The sequence below is a fragment of the Aptenodytes patagonicus genome, chromosome 5 (assembly GCF_965638725.1).
Source record: "Aptenodytes patagonicus chromosome 5, bAptPat1.pri.cur, whole genome shotgun sequence".
NCBI lineage: Eukaryota > Metazoa > Chordata > Aves > Sphenisciformes > Spheniscidae > Aptenodytes > Aptenodytes patagonicus.
The window spans coordinates 68,283,305-68,308,608 of record NC_134953.1 but is presented as its reverse complement, the minus strand read 5'-3'; the positions used below and the strand labels follow the sequence as shown (position 1 = coordinate 68,308,608).

The 25,304-nt window shown below is 64.8% G+C and overlaps 1 protein-coding gene across 1 annotated transcript; it reads right to left on the bottom strand.

The window, feature by feature from the left end:
• Nucleotides 1-1,684: 1,684 nt before the first annotated feature.
• On the bottom strand, nt 1,685-22,862 carry PTCH2 (patched 2). Its single transcript, XM_076338048.1, has 24 exons — nt 22,794-22,862; nt 22,270-22,462; nt 11,820-12,009; nt 11,628-11,697; nt 11,301-11,392; nt 9,130-9,325; nt 8,908-9,029; nt 8,395-8,542; nt 8,034-8,165; nt 7,797-7,952; nt 7,581-7,673; nt 7,367-7,492; nt 7,168-7,286; nt 6,646-7,051; nt 6,249-6,561; nt 5,854-5,996; nt 5,584-5,764; nt 4,752-5,035; nt 4,028-4,165; nt 3,737-3,879; nt 3,363-3,462; nt 2,687-2,932; nt 2,106-2,519; nt 1,685-1,987 (listed from the first exon to the last, which is right to left on the bottom strand). Exons 1-23 carry the CDS (start codon nt 22,860-22,862, stop codon nt 2,106-2,108), a joined length of 4,074 nt encoding a protein of 1,357 aa, XP_076194163.1. The 3' UTR covers nt 1,685-1,987.
• Nucleotides 22,863-25,304: the final 2,442 nt, after the last annotated feature.

Below are 25,304 nucleotides of genomic sequence, written 5' to 3'. Positions count from 1 at the left end.
TACCCCAGGGGTGGCGGGGTTGCAGGGTTCCTTGAAGGATGGGGGCACAGGGTGAGCTCCCCCTTTCCCAGCCCCACTGCTGCCACCCAGCCGGGCCCTGTGCTGGGGCCCTTCCGCAGCGCCGTGCTGCCCTCCCCCGGCCGCGGGGCCGTGCTGCAGCAGGCAGCGAGCGCTGGCACCGGCCTGGGCAGGGGCACAACCCTCCATCCCATGGCAGCGGTGGGGAAGGGGTTGAGTGGGATGGGGAGCCTGGGACTTAGCGGGGGGCAAGTGGGAGGGGAGACCCCGGCATCTGTGCACCCACCCAGCACCACTGCACCAACGCCAGTGACCCCCGCCCCAAGCCCGGCCAGCAGCCCCCAGCCCCTCATGTGCCACACACCTCTCCACAGCGTGCACCCCCACACACACCCCACTGTGTGTGTGCTCACAGCTAGCTCTGTCTCAAGCATCCCCCCCCCCCCCCCCCCCCCAGCTGTGCCCCCAGGAGAAAGGGCCATACACGGCAAGTAATTTATATATAATATATATATTTACTCTTTAAAAATAAACCTTCGGTCCCCACTACCGCCTGTACAAACTACAAAAATAAACCTTTGCTCTCTTTGATATAAATAACTTAGATGGCGTGTTGGGGGGGGGGGGGCTGCCCACCGTGCCCACGCCTGGCACGAGGGCGGGGTCCCCGGGGCCACCCCACCTTAGCGGCAGTGTCTGGAGGCCAGGGGGGACCGGGGTCACGGGCACGGCAAACACCGCTGGAGTTAAAGTGCTGGGTAACGGTGTGGATGGTGCCCGGGACGGGGATGGTGCCTGGGACGGGGACGGGACAGGGGCTGGCCTCAGGGACAGCCCCGCTGCACGGGGACACGGTGAGAAATTTGCTTTCCCAGAGAGATGTGCCTGGTGGCACTGCGGGTGCCCACGTGAGCATGCACTGCTCTGGGTGTGCACCAGCACGTGCTGTCACCAGGGCAGAGCATGAGCGTTGCACGAGGGGTTGCGACTGTGGGACAGCTCAGGGGCTCAGCACAGCAAGGACCACCCCAAGGACCCCCCCTCCCCCCAAAACCCTGCCTGTGCGGTGGGAGCAACAGGCTCCCTGGCTCCGCAGCATGTCCCCGATCTCCAGCCCTCCCGTGCTTGCCAGTGGGGAAAATGAGGCGCGGAGCAGCATGTCGGACGGGGTGAGCTGCCCGTGGCCACCCAGCACCCCGTGGAGCAGGGGCATGAACCAGATCTCCGCCCCCACTCCAGGCTCCTGCTGCCTCTGGCGGGCAGTGCTGCACCGGCAAAAGGTCTGCCCCCTCCCTGCCTGCACCCTGGGCAGCCGGACGAGGCCGTAGGCTGAGAAATAAATCTTTTAAAATAAGCTTAAAAATATATATCTCTCTATAGATAGTTTCCCTTTGCAATAAATAAAGGTGGGGGGGTGCCCGCCCCAGGCCTTGCCCACAGCACCCCAGGGCACAGCTGGCTCTGGGGCTGTCCCCTTATTGGGATGGGGGGCACCAAGGCACCCTGTTGGGGAACCCCAGTACATGGCCCGGGTTGGGGGGGGGTCCCAGGAGGAGGTGACAGGGAGCAGGCAGTGACCCCGCAGAGGGGAGCTGGCAGGGCACCAAGCCCACCTTGCCAGCAGCTCCAGAAACAGAGGGGGGGGGGGGGTTAGTGCTTCTATTTCTGGGGGGGGCAACAAGCCCGGGACAGGGTAACCCTAAACCCTGCGCAGGGGGACACGGCACCGTTGGCACAGCCCCGGGCTGGGGACACGCAGGCACGGCGTGGCCTGCACACGGCTTGCATAGAAGTGCCAGCCTGCCCTGCCGAGCCCCTTTACAGGGGGCACGGGGGGGCCAGTCCTCCTTGGCTGAGACTGGGGGGCATCGCCGCTCTGGCGATTAGCAGCACGATGCGGGCGACCCTGCTCTGCACCCTCCTGTGCCCGCTGGGCTCTGGGGAGATGCTCTGCCCAGGAGCCAGCAACCTGTGGGGAGAGAGAAAGGCCGGGGGGGGGGGTCAGCCGGGTCCCTCTAAACCCAACCCACACCCCCAAGCCACCATGCATGAGCCCTGGGGCAGGGTGCCTCTGTTGCCAAGCTCACCTAGTGCCGGGCACCTGCCCCGTGGTGTCCCATGCTCTGCATCTCGAAGGCATTGGGCATGGCGGTGCCACCGGTGCTGGGCACGCTGGGCTCCTCCAGGCAGTCCTGCTCGCCACCGGCAAAGCCCTCAGGGCTGAAATTGGGGTAGGAGCCAGGCAGTGTGGGGTGCAAGGCCACCGTCACTGAAGCAGTGGCTGTGACAGTGGCATAGCTGCCAGCAGGACCCTGCAGGTGGGTGCTGTAGGCGGGCAGGGCTGCAGGGGGGGCTGGCCGGGTGCCCGGTGGGCAGGGCTGTGGGTAGTCTCGGGGTGGCGTAGGGCATGACTCCCCGAAAGGCAGGGGGGGTGCGGGCTGTGGGCCGGGAGCCTCCTTCTTTCCCTGGACCTCCAAGCTGTCCTTGTAGGGCTTCAGCACCTGCCGGGGGGGAAATGGCATGTGATGGGCCCCAGCCATACCAAGAATCCCTCCAGCAACCCTGGCAGGGTCACAGGAGACCCACGAGCCCCTGTCCCCCGGCTCTATGACACTCTCACAGGGGATGCCAGGGAGCTGGCGATGCTGCGGCAGGCAGTGACACTCACGGTGATGCGGGGGAAGCTGGGGTCCTTGCCGGCCTCCAGCAGGATGTGTGCTGGGGCAGGGGGCACGATGAAGGGTCCCCGGGGGCTGCCCGGCCCCACGCCCTCTGCGTAGCGCTCTGTGTCCGAGGGGTCAGGGAAGGCAGCAGGCCAGGCTGGGGCACGCCGGACATACAGCCCTCCGGGGCCCAGGCACGGGGGCACTGGCTCCAGAGGGGGCAGGCGGGGGCCGTTATCCACTGGGGATGCCTGGGGAGAGAGGGGACAGCATCAGAGGGACTGTGGACATGCAGGGATGGAGGAGCTGGGGGTGGCAGGGAGTAAGGGGTGATGCGAGGATGGGGCGAGGGCTGTGTGGGGTGAGTGAGATACGAGGTGAGGCAGGGATGGGGTCAAATGGGTCAGGGAGGGATGGGGAGAGTCCAGTACAGGGTGAGGCAGGAGTGGAGTCGTGCAGGTATGGGGCAAGCTGGATACAGGGCAGAGAAAGGACGGGGTAAAGCAGGGATGGTACAGCGTGAGGGATGGGCTGAGGTGAGTATGGGGCAAGGTTGGGACTGGGCAAGGCAAGGACGGGTATAGGGTGAAGGGGGGACAGGGTGAAGGGCATGGGGGGGATGAAGAAACGCAGGTATGGGATGGGGGAGGGATAGGGAGAGGTGGGATGAGGGCCTCGTACCTCGGGGGGTGGCCCAATGACGGAGAGCAGGACGGGTAGCAGCACCAGCCCATTGAGCAGCCCCAGCAGTGTCAGGATGGTGAGCACCGCAAAAAAGTACCTGGAGGGACCACAAGCAGAGGGTGTAAGCAGGCACGGCCCCCATGAACCCTGTCCCACCCCAAACATGGCTTCCCACACCACACACCCCAGCCCCCCCCATGTCTCCCCAGCCTCCATGAAAGATGGGGGGGGGTGCCCCCAGCAAGACACGTCCTCGCCAGCTGTCCCACATCCCCACCACCAGCCAGGGAGGCTGACATGCTCACCAGCCCCCACTGCCAAAGCTTTTGCGGGGCAGCAAGCGGCTGGTTTATCCCACCTCTGGTGCTCACCTCATGATGAAGTCAAACTCGGAGCCAGCCAACATGAGGACGCCCAGTAGGGTGGAGATGGCACCATCCATCACAGGGGCGAAGGTGTGCTCCAGCGCCGCGGCTGAGCGCACGTTCCTGCTCCCCACGGCCGTCAGGAAGCCCTGCATGGGGTGGGGATGTCATGCGGGGCTCGTCCCCGTGTGCCACCTGTGATGTGGCCACCCATTGGCACATGGCCAAGGGGGTGAGGGTGCTGCAGAGTGGGAACTGTGGTGCCCCGTGGCCGGGCAGGGGTCTGCCTGCACTCACCAGAGCCACGTGGACGGTGAACTCCACGCCGATGCCCACCGAGGCGATGAGGATGACCACAGGGATGGCGCTCAGCTTGATGCCCATCAGCCCCATGATGCCAAACAGCTCCACTGCCATCATGGCCAGAATGGAGACCTGGGGGGCGGTGGGGTCAGTGAGGGGTGGCTCTGCCCGGCTGTCCCCTCTGCCCCTCTGCCCCTCTGCCTGGCATGCCCGATCCTACCCCTCCATACAGGGCAGCCTCACCCTATTGCCTCTTTCCCCTCTATTGGGGGTGTCCCTCTGTCCCATCTATTGGGGGTAGCCCTCAACATCCTCTGCATGGATGTCCCCAAACCCCTGCCCACTACATACGTTCCCTTCATAAGGGGTGTCCCTGATCCGTCCATACAGGTTGCCCACCTGCTGCCACCTCCATATGGGTGTTCTCCCCACACTCCTCTGCATGGATGTCCCCAGACCCCTGTCCCCTCCATATGTTCCCTTCATAAGCGATGTCCCTGATCCCTCCATATGGGTGTGCCCCACCCACTGCCACCTCCATATGGGTGTCCCTCCCACCAGAATGTCCCTGGCCACCCCATCACCCCATCCCCATGAAGCAGGTACCCAGGGCCACCCAGCAGGATGGGAGCAGGGCTGGATGTCCCTGTCCCCACCCATCAGGAGGGCAGCACAGCCAGTCACCGCCCCGTCCCCATGCATCGGGGTGCGTACTCACGATGATGCCGGCCGTCCAGGGGTTGAGCAGCAGCAGGGCACAGACAAGGAAGGTGCAGGCCAGCAGGATGCTGATGGCCAGCAGGAACCAGTGGCGCAGGCCGATGTACTGCTCCCAGAAGAGGAAGGGGTAGCCGCTGGGGTAGCTCAGCACCCCGTGGCGCTGGGCGGCCTCCCGGCAGATGGCCCGCACGCTCTCAATCGCCTCCACGAAGTCAGCTGTGCGACGCAGCCCACTCAGGTAGAAGGGGAACTGCGCGAACTCGAGCGGCTGGGCTGCTGGGACTGGGGAGGAGAGCACGGGCAGTATAGGGGTACAGGCAGCACGGGAGTGCAGGCAGCACAGGGGCACCCCAGCCACACCAGCCTGAGAGCAGCCCAGGCAGCCCGATGCCTGGCCGGCTACCACGGGGCTGGAGAGCGCTCAGGGAGCAAGGAGGAGGGTGTTTCTCTGCGGGCAGGATGCTTGTGGGGTAGGGGGTCACGGGGAGCAGGGTAATGCTTGTCGGGCAGAGGGGGAACAGAGTGGAGGGGCTTCTTTGTGGTGAGATGCTCGTGGGCCGGAGCAGGGGGGTGTTGATGCAGCAGGAGGGCGAAGGGCAGGGGGAGTGTGCAGTGGGATGCTCAGGGTGTGGGGTGCAGGGGGGATGAGCATGGGGTATAGGGAAGCAGGGCAGTTTCTCTACCAGAGCATGCTGACGGGACAAGGGATGCGGGGGGGTTCTCTTTGGGGCGACGCTTGTAGGGCAGGAAAGATGCAGGGAGTGGGGTCCTCTGCAGGGGGATGCCGGAGGGCAGGAGGGGGCCACGGCGAGCCCACCATGCTCACTCACTTCGCAGGTTCTCGCCCGTGGTGTCGTACTTGTCATGGATCCACTCGGGCGGCGGGGGGTAGAAGTTGGCTTGGGAGGCGGCGAAGCCCAGGGGGTCGTTGCTGGCCCACACCGTCAGGCAGATGTAGAAGGTGTCAGGGGGGATGATGCCATTCTCATCCACCAGCCGCCGTGTGGTCAGCTACAGGGAGAGAGCAGAAGCGGGCATGAGCAGGGCAGCGGGTGCAGCATCATCCCCAGCCTGGTCGACCCAGCCCTGTCCCCATGCACCTGATTGAAGTTGAAGGGGTCTTTCTTGTTGCCAGTCTGGATTAGGAGCTTGTACGCCAGTGCCCCATCCTCAGAACCATTGCGGTAGCTGTCATGGGTGATGCGCCCAGCTTGCCAGTCCCTGTCGAAGGTGGCCTGGAGCCCTGGGGATGCAGCGCGAGGGGTGAGCATCCCTTGGGGCACACCACCCTGCACGGCATCCCGTGCACCCCTGGAAGCACTGTGCCAGCAGGACAGGCATGCAGAAACCCCAGGGCTCAGCCTGGCATTGCTGGGCACCTTGGGGACACCATGGGACCACCCTCCCTAGGATGCCACACACCAGGGAAGGCATTCCCAGGCCAGCGGGGAGGGTGTAGATTTGGGAGGGCATGGAAAAAAGGAATGTCCCTCACCTCGCAGCCAGTCCTGGAAGTAGTGGAGCCACATCTTGGGAAGGTCGCGGTTGCCCTCCCGCACCACGTACTTGACAGTGCTGAAGGCCTGGTGCAGGCTGAGCAGGGCCGCTTGGGCGCCCGGGTAGTGGAAGCCGCCCTTGGTGACAATGAACATGTTGTAGAAGGAGAAGTACTTGAACTGGGCCGAGATGAAGGCGTGTGCCTTGGTGTCCCGTGGCACGATGTCCGTCAGGTAGAGCCCGTCGTGCACCATGGTGGTGCCGTAGAGGCTCAGCCCCAGCAGCGCCAGGAACAGCACCGCCACCACCGCCTGTGGGGATAGCGGGGGGGTCAGGCAGGGTCCCGTGCCACCCACCCGCCTCGGGTGGCACCACTGGGGCCGTCCCCACCTCACCTTGGTCCGGGTCCGCAGGAGGAGTGGGGCGTACTTCTCCCGTGCGAAGTCGGCGAGGCTCCAGCGGCAGAAGGGCAGGGGGACACACTCCCGCCCGCCCTTGGCCTCGTCCAGCTGGGCCAGCAGGTCCCGGGTGGAGCTGGACGGGGCGAAGACCTGCGAGCCCAAGGGGTCGGTGGGGGGCAGGAGGACGGCGGGTGAGGTGCACACCTGGGAGGTGGGCGGCAGAACGGTGACGACATGGTGGCCTGAGGGGTCGCACCGGGTGAAGGCTTGCACGGTGGTGGTGATCTGGGTGCTGGTGGCCATGCCAGGGTGCCCATAAGGGGAAGGGTGGCAGGCATGGTTGTCATTGGCGTCGGCGAGCTCCTGGGGTTGGATCTGGATGACCCGCGAGGAGCAAGGGCTGTGGGGAAGAGAGGAAAGGAGGAGAAGATGTTGAGGGAGAGGAGCAGAGTCACCCCATGCTTCCTAGGGAGACCCGCGGGGTCATTCCCATCCTGGCCAGCCCGGCGCTGGTACCTGTAGAAGCAGCAGAGGATGTCGAGCCGGCGTTTCTCCCGGCGGTGCAGGTCCAGGCTCAGGATGGCGGGGAAGACAAACAGCACCATGGCGAAGTTGAACACCACAACCACCGCAGCCTGCAGGCAGGGGGGGACATGTCAGAGTGGGGTCTGGCTATCCCTTCCTGCCCGCCCCCAGAGAGGGACCCTGGCCCTACCTGGAGGGAGAAGGCACGCAGGGCAGGGATGGGCACCAGGGCTGCCATGAAGAAGGCGATCATGTTGCTGACGGAGGTGAGAGCCACGCTGGTCCCCGTGCGCTTCAGGCACTCGCCCATCCGCTCCTGCAGGGACAGAGGGAGGGGTGACGAGAGGGGCTGCAGGGAGGCGGGAGGGGGCCGAGGAGCCCCCAAGGCAGGGCTCAGCGCTCACCTTGAAGGGGATGTGCTGGCTGGTCTCGGTGAAGGCATGAGCCAAGAGGAACATGTCATCCACACCGATGCCGAGGGCCAGGAAGGGCAGGACCTGCCAGAGAGCAGATGGCATCAGTGGGGGGACACAGCCACTGCCCGGGAGGGGACCCGGCCACCCTGCAGCCCCCAGGGTCCCACCAGCCCCACAGTACCTGGCTCTTCCCCCAGCACATACCTGGGTGGTGGCTGCATTGAAGGAGATGCCCAGCAGTGAGCAAAGCCCCAGGCCAGAGGCCACGGAGAGAGCTACAAGCAAGACCCCGGCCAGGCCCACGGCCCCTTGGGACTTGGAGCAGTCCCACCGCAGCATGGTGACACAGGCGTAGGCCAGCTGGAAGAGCACAGCGGGTTAGCAGGGATGGACAGGCGAGGGAGGGAGGGATGGCAGGGGATAGAGAGGGGGCACACGCACCATGAGGAGGTAGCCCCCAGCCACCCGGATGGCGCTGACGTCAGAGAAGGACTTCATAATGTCGTTGAGTGTGGTGGTGGAGAAAGCGTGGACACTTTGTGTGGCGTTGGGCGGGATGGAGTCCTGCGCCAGCTGCCAGAGGTGCACCTCATTAGAGGAGTTAGGACCCCCCCGCTCCCCAGTACATCACCCCAGAGCCACCCACGGTGTCAGCATCGCCACTGAGGGTCCCTAGGGACCCACTGGACCACAAGAGAGCAGTGCGAGGACCCGTGGCCACATGAAAACCTGGGCGCAGGGGGCTGCCACGCACAGGCTCACCCCTGCCCAGCCCCACGTGGGGGCTGTTCCCAGTGCCCACCTCCACGAATTTCCTCTGCCAGGCCTCCAGGATGGCGCCCGCCTTCTCCTCGCTCCAGCTGATGTCATGGATCTCATAGTCATCCTTGAAGTGCTCAAAGAGCTGCCGGGGGCTCATGAGGAGGAACATGGTCTGCAGGGCCTCGGCACTGGGGGACAGGCATGCAACTCGCTGAGACCGGCTGCAGTGCCCCAGGATGCAGGAATGGGTCCATCCCCCACCCCATGGCTCCCAGCCCCACCACAGACACCCAGGAGAGGACCCAGGCATCCTGCCCTCCATTCCTGCCCCCTTGCTCCGAAGCACTGCCCCGCTCACCAGCCCCATACACTCGCCAGCCTCACACGCTCTCCCAGACAGCCCCGCAGCCCCTCTTGCAGCCAGGGCAGGTTCCCATAGGTACCAGATGAGGATGAGGATAAGGGATCCCTGCCCCAAGCCATCCCAGGGGCGAGTGCTGTGGCTGGGCCCCTGCGCCGTGCCTGGGGATGACCGCACCGCAGCGGCTCTCACCGTAGCAGCTTGCCCTGGGAGTCTTTGGTCGTGCCGCCTAAAATCAGCTCCTCCTGCCAGCGCATGAACTTCCTGGAGAAGCCGTGGCAGCCCCCCGAGAGCTCAGCCGGGATGTCGGGGCTCTGCAGGTGGAGGGGAGGCGTCAGGGATGCAGGACCATCGGGAAGGTAGGGGAGCAGCAAGCCCCCGCACCCCTCTCGGTCCCCATGGGCTGTGACCCACCTGCTGGCTCTGCTTGTTGGGGGCACTAGGGGGGCACTGGGGGTCCCGGGGGTCCAGGCAGGGCCGCTCCATGTAAGCCTGCCCCACCTCTGCCTTATCCAGCAGCTCTTTGAAGCCTTCCAGGGACGTGAACTGCCCCAGCTCCTCCATCAGCTGCAGAGGGTCCAGGTTGCTCCACTGGATGTCCGGGCGGCCCCTGGGGAGAGAGAGGCACCGGGGTGATGGTGGATGCCGAAATCCACATGTGGTACCACTACCACTGCCACCCCATCCCATGCGTGGGGCCGTGTCTGCAGCCCCCTGGGGTGCCCTCGAAGGCAGGATGCGAGGATGCAGAGGAGCAGCATCAGTCCCCAGCGCATCCCCTACCCCCTCCCGGGGCTGCCTGCGGCATCCCCTGTGCCCTGCGTGGCGCAGCGGGCCGTGCCCCGAGTCAAGTAGCGTGCTTGATCCTGTTAGGCTGGGACAAAGCGGGGGGAGCCGGCCCCGCCGCCTGGCCCCGCTTTGTGTGAGCAGTCAGGCCGATTACTGCCCGCGGGCTAACATCTTGATAGAGGGGAGCAGGCAGGCAAGGGCTCCCGGCATCCCCTCCAGCCCTTCCTGCCATGTCCCCCCAAGCTGGAGGTTTTGGGGCTCAGCAGAGGTTCTAGGGGCTCAGGACGGTGCTGGGAGCTGGGCACAGACCATGTCCTTGGAGGTCCAGTGGGACCCCATGGGACTTGGGTACCCGGGAAAAGGGTCTTTTCCATTGCCTGCAGATGCTCTGCTCCCTCCATCCCAGCCCAGGGTGCCGGGGGCCAGCTCCCAGCCTCACTTGGTGTCTTTTTTAAGACAGAAAGGACACATTAAAAAGCCAATAACCCAGCCCAGGGCTCCAAAGAGGGGGAGAAAAAGCCCTGAGTGAGTGTGGGCTCTGGGGAGAAACGCAGCCTAATAATTCATGAAGGCTGGCTGGGCCGGAGCCGGCCGCTCGAGATTCCCACATACCAACTGGAGCTGCTGCTGCTTCCAAAGAGAGCCCCTTTTATCTGCTTTCGCTTGCTTCACTGAGCCAGGGCAAATCCTTTTGTCTTTCCATAGATTGCTGCTCTTTGTTCTCCCAGCTCCCGCCCCGCTCACCCCTCAGCGTTAAAAAGGGGGATGAGTCCCCATGGGCTGGCCGGTGCTCAGCTGGGGTGCCCGCCCAGGCATCCACTCACCCGGCTGTGAGGAGAGCTGGGTCCCACCATTGCTGCGGGTGCCATCCTGTCTGCCACGTACCCCAGCACCAGGATGCTGCCCACCCCGGCAGACGATGCCACCAGCATCCCACTCAGCACAGCCACCCCAGCCCTGCTCGCTCCTGCTCCCGGCTGCTCCCCAGGCTGGGATGGGGAGAACCTGAGGTCTTGGGGGGGGGGGGGCAAAGTCAGTCCCCCAGTCCTGGCTGGGGATGCTGTGGCCCCTTCCCCCTCCTCCCGTCCAGCAGCAGCCTGAATAAGGCCACTATTTCATCTGTTTGGCGAGGGGCAGCTTTCAGAGCAGCATTAGCATGAGAAAGCGTGGGGCTGCGTTTGCTGACAATGCACAAGCCGCCCGGCTCTCCCGGACAAACACACGCGTAAACAGAAGGAATGTGGGGGGGGGCACCCCCCGCCCAGCCCCGGTGTCCCCAGCCCCACCACCGCGGTGCAGGGAGCTGGCCGGGAGTCACCCACCACCCACCCCGGAGATTCTGCGCCCTCTGTGTCCCTGGGCACAGCTCAGGAGCGTGGGTGCCTCCTCGCCATTGTGGCACCCACAAAGTGCTGGGGGTGGGAGCAGCCCCTAAGGACCTGCCTGCGGCATGGCCTCTGTCCCCACATCCCCATCCCTGGCTGGTGTGACCGCATGGCACGGCAGGTATGGGCAGCTCTTGCCCGTGGGCTGCAGCCCTCGCCCTGCAGCAGTGCAGCCCTGCCCATGCCACCGAGGCCAGGCAGATGAGGACAGGGACCTGTCCCCAGGGTGTTGACCCAACAGGACAAGCAATTGTGGTGGGATCATCCTGGGGCCAAGGAGCAGCACCAAGGGACCCTGGGGCAGCAGCACCAGGCTGCATGGGGAGGACAGGCAAAGCTCCTCGGCAGCCCCCCTGACCCCCTGCTCCCACCCACAGCCCCCTGCACCCCGGGACGGCTCCCCGAACTCACGGGAGGTAGGCTGAGCCTCCCTGCAGCTTGGCTCCTTCCCAGAAGCAGTCCAGCGGTGTCAGGATCACACAGGGGAACAGCTTCTCTATCATCTGTGGGAGGAGGACATGCGAGGGGTCAGCAGGGATGGATCAGGCCCCCCCCCTGCTCCCCCAGCCCTGCTGGGCTGCCCAAACCTGCACCCTCCTGCATGGAGCTGGTGCCTTTGCAGCGCCCGGGGCTGGCAAGCCCCATCCCCCCCCACGGCCCATCCGCTGCCCGTTTCTTGGGGGACCAATCCCCCATGGGGAGGGGTTCTCTGGGAGCCACACCATGCCTGCCACTCACCCTCTCAATCATGCCATTCTCAATGATGGGGACACCTGACTTGTAGCAGATCTTATTCAAATCCCACGATCTGGAAAGGCAGAAGGAGGAGCTGAGGACGGGCATCATCCCACAGGGGATATGGCAAGGGGTGTGGGGGACACGCAGGACATGGTGGGGGTCCCCATCCCCCCCGTCCGGAGCCGGACTCACTTTCCGTACAGCGAGACTTGGACTTTGCTGGCGGCCAGGGCCGCCTCGAGGTGGAGCTGCAGGGCCTCCTGCGTCAGAATGTTCTCCCCATCCCGCTTCGGGGTCTGGATCAACATTTGGGAAGTGTAGACCGACTCCTCACCCAGCTTCTCCTTGGTGTAGCGCAGCTCCTGGCTCACCCGGCTGCCCGCTGCGGAGGGGACCGCAACGTGCTCTGTCAGTGCCAAGGCTGGCAAAGCCCCCATCCCACCAACCTGTCCTGCCCATCAGGATGCCCATGGAAGGGGACGGGCAGGAGCGAGGCCCCACAGCATCAGGTGGTGTCACATTAACCCAGGGGGACTTCTTGCCGTAGGGTTCCCCAACTGCTGCATCCTCTGGGCACTCGCACCCAGGGGACCCAAGCAGGGGGCACCCCAGTCCATGCCAGACCAGGCATCCCTCTTCCCACCGATGCAGATATTTCCAGCCCCAGAGCGGGTCATTGGCTTTGCTTTCCCTGGAAAAAACCCATGGATGGATAGCTGGCAAAGAGGATGGGACGCATCCTGCCTGCTCCCACCCATGCGCTGCAGCAGGTGCCGCAGATGCCCAACACAACTGGACCCCAACGCAGCAAGTGAAACTGAGGACACCCCATCCCCTCCCTGTTTAGCTGCTCCCTGGCACCCCAAGGCAGGCAGCGTTTCGGCCAGGCGATGGGTGTAGGGAGAGGTGGGCACCCCCAAACCCCTGCAGGTGCAGGCTGCCCCAGGAGTGGCTTGGGGACAGGGGAGGGACACGGTGCTGGGGAGCTCCGCAGGACCCCTCTCCTCCCACCGAGGCTCTGGGATCCATCCCCAACGGCAGCAGGAGAGCTCCGAACGCAGCGGGGCCGAGGTTTCTGGGAGAAGCCGCTGACTTTATTTGCAGCCGCCTTGGTGTGGAAGAGAAATCCTCCCCGCCACCACCAGCGCGGCTGGGGCTGAGCTCAAACCCTCCATGGCCTTTTGCGTGGCGGAGCACCATCCCAGGGACAGCCATCCCCGGCCCCATCAAACGAGGGGCTCCCATCCCTCGTGGCACAGCGAAGCGGGGACGACACAACCTGGAGGAGGGTGGGAGGCCGATCCTGAGACCCCTAAGCACAACACCCGGCTGCCCTGCTCCCAGCCTCTTGCCCGGGGCGGGGATGCTGCATGTAGCCCCCACGCCCGTGCCACCCACCAGGGATGACCCAGGGTGCCTGGTGTCAGGGCGCATCCCAAGGCAGCGCTGCTGGCAGGGGGGGACGGACACCGGCTCCTGCCCAGCACCAGGTGCTGGGGAAGGGGAGGTGGTCAGGATTTATCCATGCTGGGGAAGGAGGGGGGTGAGGATTCATCCACACTGGGACGCTCCCTCAGCAAGAGGCGGGGGCCCCAGCGGGCCTGGCCCCCCGCCAGCACCGAGGAGGCCAGAGCGAGACCGCAAATAAGGAGCAGAATCTTCCCTTTTAATGACTTATTATATGGGTTGGTGTTTTTTGGTTTGGTTTTTTTTTTCCTGCTTTTTGAGAATGGGGGGAGAAACGTCTTTATTGTTCCTGGCTGGGCCGGGGAGCAGCTGGTGTCCATCAGATGCCAGTTGGGATGGAGGTTGTGCCAGGGCCGGAGAGGGGGGGGACACGGCCACGGCCTTTGTGTGTGTGTCAGAGGGGATGGCGGTGCCTGGGGCGAGGGGACAAGGACACAGGGAGGGTGGGTGTCACAGGGCGACAGGGCAGGGGGGGACCCGTCCCCTTCCCAGCAGGCTGGGAGGTCGGGCAGGAGGTGTACCGAGCTGCTCTGATCTCAGCCGCGCCACCCACGCTGAACCCGGACGGGTGGTGGGACACAGCGATGGGGGGGTGCCCAGCACTGCCGCCACTCCCAGGGGACGCATCCTGCTGCACCGCGCGGGCATCTCCACTGAGCACGGCCACAGGAGGAGCTGCACATCTGCAAGCACGGAGTGGGGGGGCAGCCCCCCGAAAAATTAGAGAAAAAAAAAAAGAAAATAAAAAGCCATCCCTTGTAATTAGTGTTAATTTGGAACAGGGCACTGTGAGCCATCAGCAAGCTTCAAAGGCCGTGAGGAAGCCTCAAATTCCAACACCCTAATTAACCAAAGAGCAACATGAAAAGACAAGGCAGCACACACAGGGCTGCCAAGGACACTTCAAACGGGCGCACGCCCGCTGGCCGGCCCGGGGCCGGGAGCAGGGCAAGACGCCCCACACCGCACGCAGCCCCCCGGTCCGGGGAGGGGGCCGGGGGGGCACCCCGATACCAACAATGAGCACGTTAATGAGGAACTGTATGTAAATTCTTTTTTTTTTTTTTTTTTTTATTCCAATTAACAAATGGAGCCCTTGGTTTTTTTCATGCAAAGGGCCCTCTGGTTCCAATCAGGCACCCCAGTCCTGCTTATTAACAGCCCGCTCTGCTCCCCAGCAGGGGCTGCCTTTGGCCACCCCCCCAGATCCCCACACCGGGCAAAGGGACCCCCACATCCCCCAAAACCTCACAGTGGGGCCTGGGGGCAGGACGGTCCCTAGAGGCAGCCGTGCCTTGCGTGAGCATCCTCCCCGGGGTGGGCACCACTTCCGGGTACCACCGGTCGGGAGTTTCACACTGGGGGGGCACAGGGTGCACGCACACAGCAGCATGGGTTGGAGGGTGGATGGGACCCCACGCCCACCCACACCCCAAACACCCAGGGTGCGGAGCGGGCTCCCATTGTGCCCAAGTGAGGAGGGTGCGGGTGCCAGGGAGGGGACGGGGTCCCCGGCAGCCAGGGCGGCTGCGTGTGCGGCTGCCTCCAGCCCGTGGGCCACGTCGGGGGAGCCCTCCCCGTAATTACAGCATCCACCGCAAAATTACAGAGCAGGGCGGGAGCCTCCCTGCCCCCTTCCCGGCCACCCTGCCTGAGCCACCCCCCCGTCACCGCTCCCCAAACCCTCTTGGCACAAGACCCATGGCCACGGCCCCAGCGCTGCAGCTGGCTCACCCTCACCCGGCAGGACCAGCTTGTGCCCTTGTCTGCCTCAGTGGGTGCAGGGACCACAGCACACCCTGCCAGCCCCCCCGCACCCTCCAGCCATGGACAGCCCCAGGCTGGGGGACAGGGGTTGCTCCTGCTCCCAGCCAGGACAGAGCCCCAGCCCCTACATTACGCCCCTGCCCAGGAAGACCCAAACTAACCCCACGTCCCCCCCAGGGACTGCAGGTAACCCCCAGATCCCGCTCAGAGGGTTTGGGGTCAGAGGAGCCCATGCCAGGTCCTGCTGCCCCCAAAGCAAGCTGCAAGCCCTCTGGCACAGGGCGGGTCGCAGCCACCCCACCCGGCATGACAGCAAGGGGATGTCCCACCGTGCCTACCCGGGGCAGGAGGTGGGCAAACCCCACGGGGGCCCTGTCCCCAAGCACCCACAGGTGGGGGACAGTGGGCTGAGCACACCAGGGCAGCATGCCCGGGCAGCACCGGGAGGGCAGTGGGTCGGGGCAGGCTGCCAGTCCCACTCTGAGCCCTCCCTGCCTGGCAAGGGCAAAGGGGCTGGAGGCGAGGGAGGGCCAGGGGCGGTGCTAGGGGCCGCAGAGAGGCATCGGTGTCCCCCCGGAAGACACATGCTGCTGCAAGGACCACTCTGTGTCCCCCCCAGGGCGGGTGGAGGCTGTGCCGCCGCTCTGCAGGTGGGACCTGGGCACCACCAGCAGCCGTCACCACCACTTGGGTGACCCGGATGGGACAGGGTGGTAGGGAGGGAACATGCCTGGGTGTATGTCCTCGCTTGGCCTCTAAAAATCAGGGCCTGTCCTCCTGCCTGTTGTAACAGGGCTATGGGATGTGGTGACAAACGTGGCGAGTCCCAGATTCGGCTGGTGCACGAGGGATGCTGCAACCCTGTCCCAGGGCCAGCGTGTCCCAGAGCCAGGCCAGCCCTGATACCAGCACCAGCCATGCCCCCCGGCAAGGGAAGAGCTGGGGGCAGTAAGGGGGGGGTGGGGGGGGTGGGGTCCCCTGGGGAGCAGCCCTCTTTCCACAGCACAACATCCCAATGCCAGGGCTAGAAACCCCTACTCAAGTCCACAGCTGGGAGGGTGGCAAGGTCATGTTGAGATCCCCTGGGAAAAGCCATCCCTGTGAGGACCCCCCTCTGCAACAAGGGACACACACCAGACCGCTGAGCCACCCCATGGCACAGACAGAGCACATCACACCAGGAGATACGCTCACCCCTGGGTGATTAAAGCCCCCGGGGGTTATGGAGAGATGCTGGCATCATCCCACATCCCATGCGCCATCCTGCATCCCGGCAGGACAGGGTCCCGAGGCACCGCCCCGAGCATCTCTCGGCCGGCCGCTTCCCCGTGCCGAGCGGCGTGCAAGCCGGAGGCCACCTTCAAAGTGTTGTGGGGCGGATTAGCTGGATTAGGGAGGCAGTGAAAGGACCCATGCTGCTCCGGAGGAAGTCTCGCCCAGGGCACACTGAAAGAGCCATTTTTACCTGTCCCGGCCGCTACCGCCGGCCTCGCCAAAAGCCCCGCGGCCCCGTCCTGTCAAAACACGTCCTCCCGGCCCCATTCACCCCACGGCGCGGGGCTGGCCCCAGGGAAAGGGGAGGGGGGTGCGTGGCAGATGGGTGTCCCCAGCAGCGCCAAGGGATAAACATGGGCTTGCTGCTGCCCTGGCGCCTCCAACCAAACCCAGCCCCACCAAAGGGGCTCCCACCACCCGGCTAAGTCAAGAGGGGCGGCAGAAGTGGGGGATGCCTTCAAAAAGCCAGTGGCGGAGGGGCTGAAAGGGCCCATTTGAGGCCAGCTCCCCAGCCAAACCCTTTTGTTTAACGGCAAAGCTAAATTAATGTCTTTATTACCCCAAATCGCAGGGCGGCGGTTCCCAGCACGGGTGGGGGGGGCAGCCGGCAGCTTGCACTGCCCCGGCCGGCACCGAGGGGACAGCACGACCCCCAAAAAAGAGAAAAAAAAAAAAGAGTGGGGGGAGAGAGGATTCAGTTGGGAACTATTCACCGCTAAGACTCCTGTCAGCATTGACATAAATTTCCACTGGTGTTGGCATTTAGGCATTTGCCATTTCCATATGTATAGGGCTGCCTGTACTAATTATGCTAATCACCCCCTCTGTTGGCTGCTGTGAAAAATGGCCACATTAGGCACTCCACTGCTTGCTAATGTCACTTAATGTGTGGTTGAAACATACATTCATCCCCCTCTGAATGGTGAAATTTTTCCACATTGCTGGCTTCATTCAGGCAAGAAATGAATTTTTTGAACTCAGACCACTTTTCCAGGCCCGAGGGAGAGGCAGATAATAAAACCCTCTTCTCGGGCCCTGGCGCTGCCCCCTCCCAGCCACCAAATAACATTTAAAACGCAAAAAAAGAGCCCCCTCCCTATGTCCGTGGATATGTCTAAGTTTAAAAAAAAAAACAAAACACTTTCTAGGAAATAAAAAAAAAAATCTATAAGTTGAAAAGCAAAGCAAAATGGATAGGGACAGATAAGCCACAGCCATCTGTAAAGAGTCTCCCAGGCTTTTTGGGTTAATTAGCAAAATTTTCCAGCCCCAAAAAGCCGACCAAGCTGTCAAGGAAGGGAAAAGGAAAACCAAGAGGTTTCACGCTCGCCTCCTGAAGATAAATAAGGGCCAACTGCCTGTGCCCCATCTTTGGGCAGGCAGGGGGGGGCTGCTGGGCGAGCCCCCCCCCCCCCCCCCCCCCCCCCCCCGAGAAGAAAGGTCCTTTCAGAGCCAGCCAGGGCTGCAAGGGAGAAGGTGCTTTGGAGCAGAGGGCAGAGCCAGACAGGCGGGTTTTTGGGATAACGGGGACCTCGACACCTCATGGCAACAACGCTCCGCTGCCCCTCACTCCTCCAAGCCCCTGAGGATGGGGGCACAGGGTGCCCAAGGATGCTCAGCCCTGTGAACAGAGAAGACTGCAGGGTCCCAAAGAAAAAAAATCCCACCAGGCCAGGCAGAGGGGTCCCCAGGGCAGCGCTGGGGACCCCAGGCGGCCCCTTCCCTCCCTATGGGGCGATACCTGTGTCACCACACCCAGAGAGGAGCGGGGAATCTGTCCCCACAGGACACCTGTCTGGGGACTGAGCAGGGACGTGGCAGTCCAGGAGCCGCCCCTTGGGCATGAGGCCGGCTCAGGCCAGATCCCAGCAGGCGTCTCGCTCTGCCCCTGCCATGGGGACAAGCTGCCATCAGAGCCCCCCATGCTGCCAGCACCAACCCCATGCAGCTCCCCAGGCCCACACCCCAGCTTCGCCCACTCCTTCTGTAGCCCCTGCACCGACATCTCACCCCACAAAACCCACCCGCCAGCAGCAACGAGACCACCCACCTCTCCCCACGCCCACCCAGGAATGGCCACAGCACCTTACTCCCCCCCCCCCAGCTGCTGCCCCACACCCCCTGTGGGTCCCACCATGTACAGTGGGGACAGGGGCTGGGAAGAGGGACCACACGGACAGTCTCCCCAGGGCAGAGGTGGGGTGGGGAGGGTGCTGAATCCCCATCCTTGGCTTTTTGTTGCAGCTTTCCCATCCCTGATGCACCTCTCTCTGCAAAGACAGAGCCAGCTGGGGTCTCCTCTCCTGCTTGCCCCTGCTGTAGGGGGAGCCCCTGGGCTGCACCCCAGCCCTGCCCTGGGTGCCGGGGAGGGGATGCCCCGTGCCAAGTCCTATTGCAGAGGTCAAGGAAGGACAAAAACTATTGCCAAGGGGGCTGGGGATGTTTTGGCTTCATGCCCTGAGCTGAGAACAAGGCAGCAAATTCCCCTTGCCCCCATACCACACATGCCATTTCATGCCACTGGCACATTCAGGGTGTCCCTGACCCCTCCAGGAGAGGATCGGGGTCTTCTCTGGGGAGACTCGGCAGCTCTTTGAGCGCACGACGGCTGCATGGGGCGCTGGGCTGTTCCGGTTAGGAATTAACCCGGCCTTCCTTTGAACCAGCCCTTGGTGCTATAAATCAGGCAGGCCCATTCACCACCCAGGGCTCTGCCTGCCCGGAGCTTGCTGCGCCGGCCCCTTGGCCCTACAGACGCCCTGGGAGAGCCGGGAACAGCTGCCAGGTGTCTAGAGGTAACCCAACACTCGCTGCTAGCCGGGATTTCAAAGCCTCCGAGTGGCTAATTGCTTCGGAGGAGCCTAATTGAACATTTCCACAGTCGAGTCCAATTTATGGGGTGACACGGCCTCCCTCCATCTCCCAAACAGGGATGCAGGTCAGGCACAACCCCAGGGCACCACCAGCACCCCCCAGCCATCCCCCAGGGCTGAGGACACTCCCCAAACAGGACAGGGGACCCTGTGCTTTCCCACGGTGGCCAAGGTCACAGCCCAGGCTCAGGGGGACCCATCAGGTGACCTGCCATCAGCACGGCCCCAACACTGACCCCAGCCATGGGGCCAAAGCAGGGCTGCCCACTCTATTCCCCTGGGGAGGGACAGCAGCATGTTGCCCCCACAGGAAGCAGCTCTCTTCCCTCCCTTGCCCACCAGCACCCACCAGACCCCCAGCTCCTGGGGGGCTGAGCTCAGCCTGCAGTGGGCGACAGTCCGGCACAGGGTCATGCTCCACTCCTGCGGGGTTGGGACCTCACCTGGGTGAGGTGGTTTGGGTTGGAGCATCACCAAGCCACATACCTCAGCCTGGCTAGGCAGAGGCAGGTGAGTGGGTACAGCCCAGCTTCAGGGGGTTATCAGAGGCTTCCTGGGACCCTCAGCCACCCAGCCTCTGCGCTGGGGGAATCGGCTGGAAGCTACTGGCCTAGGATGATAGGACCAGGACTCCCTGCACACATACTCTGCCCTTAAACACGGCGCTGCCTCAGGGCTGGGATGGACCGAGCTCCTGCAAACACCTCCCCACACACACCCAGAGAAGGTAGGAGCTGGGGTCCCCCGGCACCCTGGGGACCCCAAGGCTTTGGGACCAGGCTGACGGGGCACCCAGCTTTGCCAGCCTGGGGGCAAGGGCTGCGCTGCCTCGACCTGGCATGGCAGTACCAGGCTTGCTGCAGAGGGACACGCACACCAGCCACCCTGCCATACACCCGGGGACAGGAGAAAGTAGTGGCTGAGAGAATCCAGAAGTAGCTTAAAGTGCTCAGGATCCAACCACACAGTCTAGGAAACCACATCCTCCTCCCCAAGGGCAGCCCAGGCCCTGGCCCTCCTCTCCCCCAGTAACACACATCCCCACAGCAGGATGGGGTCCAGAGATCAGGGAGGGCTGGGTACACCTGAGGACACCAGGGGATGCTTAGATCTTACCAGAAAATACAGAAGCAGAGGCCAGTGGAGAGGCAAGAACCCACAGATTGTTATGGGGAAGGGAGGCAGCCCCACAGCTGATATGAAACTGAAAGAGCCACTGCAAGCCTTCCACGTCCTGACCCGCGCAACCCCATCAGGGACCCCACAGGAGTAATGCCACCTTGGCCACATCATCCTTGGTGGTTGCAGGTAGTGCCAACGCCCAAGGACAGCCTCCCTGAGCACGCTGGGGCCATGCCACCCAGGAGCAAGGCACAGAGGGGTCTGCCCCGAGTGCACACTCCCAGGGGAACAGCCCTCCTAGGAAGGCCAAGAGGGGACCCCAAGCAGCACCCCGCAGAGCACCCTGGCATTGCATGCCATCCCCACCCCAGGCACTGCAGATCCGGAGCAGGGTGTGTGTGCAGACCCCAGTGCACCCATTGCCCGGGAAGGGGAAAGACACCCCAGGCCAGCGGTGTTTCACTGTGCGGTAAAAAAAAAAAATCCGGCTCCCAGCACCAAAGAAGATGCCCCAGCCTTGAGAAAGAGCCAGCTCCTCAGAGAGGCCCCTGGCACCCGTGCTACAGCCACACCACAGCAGGGGCGGAATATCCTCTAACAGCAGTCGCAGTTCCTCCTGGCCGTACCCACATGAGCAGGGAAGCACGGTGGTGCATAGACATGTGTGCAAGAAAAGCCAGGTGTCTGGGCACTTCCAGCTGTCCACAGGCTCGGCCCCTTCCCCATCCCACTCTCCACCCCTATGCCCTGCAAGTCCTGTCGTCCCCCCCCCCCCCCAACAGGAATAACCGCAGCCACTTCCCTGGCTCCAGCCATGGTTGCAAGAAACGCCGACTCCTTGCAACCCCAAAAGCACAATAAAAAACTGATGGAGCCAGAGCCATGACCCGGAGCAAGGGAACCATGGAGGGAGCATGTCTCTCCTCCAGCAGCCACCGCTCAGGCGCCGGCCGGACCGGGAGGTATCACTGGATTTCTCTGCTACGTGTTGCAGAGGAAAGGGGTGATGGAGACGAGACCGGGGCGGGGGGGGTGGGGGGTGTCCACAAACACCCCTCGGTAGTGGGGAGCAGGTGGGAGAGCCGGGCATTCCTGGGCAGGGGTGCGTGCATGCATCTGTGTGTGAGTAGCGAAGGAGCGCAGGGCCTTTTTTTTTTTTAATAAAAAAAAAAAAAAAGGGGGTGGGAGAGCAAAGTTGCTTCTATTGTTGAACCAAATCCAAGAGTAGCTGAGGACCACACAGGGAGCGGGGCGTGGGGGAGGAGGCAGCGCTCCCGCACAAAGATGGCTGACACCCCTCCGCTGAGCAACATCTGCCCCTGCACAGCACCCCGCCGGGGACCCCAGGCTGGGAGACACACCCCCCCCCCCCCGGCCAGGGCCTGGCAGGGATGGGGGGAGTTCCATGCGGGGTGCTGCCCCCCCAGGACCCCCAAAGCAGGAGGGAGGCACAGGGAAAGCAAATCCCAGCGCCGGGGAGCAGAGCTGCAGAGGGAGAGGGGAGAGAAAATCCGCGCTGGAGTTATTAATAACAAAGGAGGGGGATCAGCCGCTTCCACTCGGAAACGGGGATTTGCTCCTGCCTGACCCTGCCCGCTGCTCCGTCCCCGCCAGGCAGGGGTCCTGAGCCGGGACCGGCAGCCCCGCGGCGCCGGCTCTGCCCCGGTACGGGGCTGCGACCGCCCCCGGGGGCTCTTTCCGCGGGGAAAGGGCCCGGCGGCGGGAGAGCGGCTCCGCGGGAAGGGGGTGCCCACGCGTGGGGACACGCGCGCTCAGCCGGCGCCGAACACCATCCCCGCCGCACGCGTCCGCTCGTGCGGGGACACCACCGCACCTTCGCGCGGGGCCCCCCGCGGGGACACGCGTGGGGGGCCCCTTTGCCACTCAGCACCACGCACCCGCGCACAGACGCTGCCCGAGCGGCCGTGCAGACGGGACCTCCGCTCGCGGGCATCCACGGCCCCGTCCTCCGCGGCCCCGCACGCAAGACTCCCGGCGGCATCCTCCTCCCGCCCCGCTCCCGCGCTGTCACCTGCCTCCGGGCCGGCCCCGCACCTCCGCGCCCCGCGGGGGGACAAAGCCGCGGCCGGGAGCGGGGCCGTTCCCACGGGCGGCCGAGGCCGTGGGGCCGCGCTTACCTTCCACCCAGAGGTGCTCGATGTCGGTCTCGATGGAGGCCACCCGCAGCCCCACGGCCAGCGCCCCGAACACCAGCAGCCCCACGAAGAGCACCTTCCCGCAGTGCCGCTGGATCCGGCAGCCCAGGGCGAAGAGCAGCGCCTGAAAGCGGGCCCGCAGCCACAGCGGGGCCCTTTGGCCCACGGCCCTGCCCTGGGGAGAGGGCGAGGATCAGGCTGGGAGCGGATAAGGGGAGCCCCTACCCGAGGGGAGGGGACGGACACCCCGCAGCGGGGCGGGATGCCCGCGGCGGCCACACTCCGTGGGTTGCGGAGCGAGACCGGGACCCCTCCGGCACCCGCGATGCTGGGGTCCCCAGCCGGGGAGAGAGCGGATCCCCGAGCTGGGGGACACGGGGGTACCCACACCCGCTCCGCGCCCCCCCCCCCCCAGCCCGCCCCGGGCTCCTCCGCCCTCCCTCCGCGCAGCCCGAGCCCCCACGGCCCGGAGCCCCCCGCGGGAGCGGGCGATGCTCGCCCCTTACCTCAGGCAGCGGCTTGCGGCGGGCGGCGCGGAGCGGCGGCGGCGCGGAGCGGGGGGGCTCGGCCGGCATGGCGGGGCGGCTGGCGGGGCTGGGCACCCCCCGTTATGTGGGGCCGAGCGCGGCGGCCCCCATGCGCGCGGCGGGGCCGGTAGTGCCGGTGGCGGTGCAGCGCGGTGCCGGTGCGGAGGGCTGTGTGCCGCCGGCCGCCCGCCGCGCCTCTAAAGGGGAGGCGGGGGCGGGGGGCGCCGGGGCCGCGCCGCCGCCGCCGCTCCCATTGGCCGCCGCCGCCGCGGCAGCGCCCATCGCCGCTGCTAGGCAACGGCGCGCCCGCCGCCGGCGGCCACACACGGCGGCACCCCCCCCCCCGCGCCCGCCCCCCCGCCCCGCACGGCCCGGCCCGGCCCCGCCGCGGGGGGGAGCGCGGCGGCGGCGGCGGCACCGGGGGCGGCCCGATCCGCCCCGCCCCGCCCGCGGGCAACGGCACCCCCCGCGCCCGGGGCTGCCCCCCCCCCTCCCGCCCCCGGACCGGCAGTCCCCCCACAGACACCCCCAGGGATGGGCAGGTCCCTCCCCCCAGCCGCACCGCAGGGGTGGGCACCCCCACACTGTCATCCCCGGGGGTGGGCATCCCCCGCAGCAAACCCCAAGGGACGGGCACCCCCCCGTAGCAAACCCCATCTGCAGGGCGTCCCCCCACAGCCACCCCCAAGGATGGGCATCCCCCTGTAACCACCCCCACCAAGGGTAGGTAGCCCCCCCCCAGCTATCCTCCAGGGATGGGCACCCCGTAAGCAGGGCATCCCCCCGTAGCCACCCCCAGGAATGAACACCCTTCTCCCACAGCTACCCCGCAAGGGTAGGCAGCCCCCTGGAGCTGCCCCAAGGGACGGACATCCCTCCCGAGGGCATCCCAAGGGCAGGGCGTGCCACCGTGGCCTCTCCCCGAGGATGGGCATCCCCCCATAGCTACCCTCCTTGGTCCAGGCATTCCCCCCATAGCCCCCCCCAGTGCTGGGCAGACCCCCCATAGCCACCCCAAGGGCCAGGTGTCCCCTCCAGGGCCAGGCATCTTCCCGTAACCACTGCCCAAGGGACAGACAGCCCTCCTAAGGGCTGGATATCCCCCTATGTCCAGCCCCCAAGGGCTGGGCAGCCCCCCGATAGCAGTCCCAAGAGATAGGCAGCCCCCTCCCAGAGGCTGCGCATTTCCCCTATAGCCACCCCGAGGGATGGGCATCCCCCCTTCAAGGGCCAGGTGTCCTCCCCCAAACGACCAGGTATCCCCCCTGATGCCTTTACCCAAGAACAAACCATCCTCCCCCAAGAGCAGGGTGTCCCACCACCCCCAGTACCGGTTGCCCTCCCCAAGGGCCAAGGTATTCCCCCAGGGCCTTGGTGGGGGGCAGGAAGACACCCCACTCTTTGGGTGTGCCCGCAAGTGCTGCCCCATCCCCTGCCATGGGGAGCCAAGCCCAACACCCCCGGGCTGGAGGCAGGGGGGCACAGAATCCCCATCCACGGGGCAGAGGGCTGGCAAAAGGGCAAGGGGTAAATGCCACCAATAATTTGTGGGGTAATTAGGATTATTTCTCTGCTCATTTTACACCCTTCTCAGGTCTTTATGGGACAGACCTGGTGCTGCTCCCACTGGGAATGGTGCCCCAAGGAGCTGCTGAGGGCACCCAGCGGGGCCGGTAAATCCACATGGAGCAGCACCCACCCCACATGCATCCCCGTCCCCACTGCTCATCCCGGTCCCCTGAAGCAATGACGGTGATGCTCATCCTGGTGTCTCCTTACTGGCCAAAAATGGGGGAAACCCCCATAAATAAACCGAGTTCCTCAGGCGGCTCCTCTGCGCCCCCCGGCCACGGTCCCCGCCAGCCCGACCCACTGCAGCCGAGCTCTCCTGGGCCTTAGCGGCACATAAAGGGTTTCTCCCTCGTCCGGCGATAGGCCTGTAGCATCTGGCGTGTCCCCAAATACAGAAGGGAAACGGCTATTCAGCACTTCTGCTGCCTGATTGCTATTAACAGCTCCACCATTCCTCTTCCTCGGTGGACCCACACTACCGCTGGGCAGCTGCTGCTTTTTATAAACTTAATTTTAAAAAGCTAAGTTGTCCTCCTCTCCAGCACTGCCAGTTCCCCCGATTCTCCATCTCCTATCTGTCACCATTGGTTTCCACCTGGAGCTCTCCCGCTGGTACCCTGCAGACAGGGAAACGGCATCAATGTCCTTGGAAAAGTCATGGGATGGTCAACAGAGACCCCCTTGGTGTCTGCCGGGGCCTGGGGCTGAGCTGGATTTGCCCCATCCCGGGGCACCAAGGCTTTCCCTGGGACTTGGGCTCCCGGTGATGCAGGACCGCCTTCCCCAGCTCCATCCTGGCTCGCCCATGGTGGCACCAGGCTCCTGTGCCACGTGAGCACCACACAGGACTGGCCGTGGCAGGATCATCCCTGGCACCCCTGCCTGCTCTGCACCACGCACCCCCTGTCCCGCGGCCCA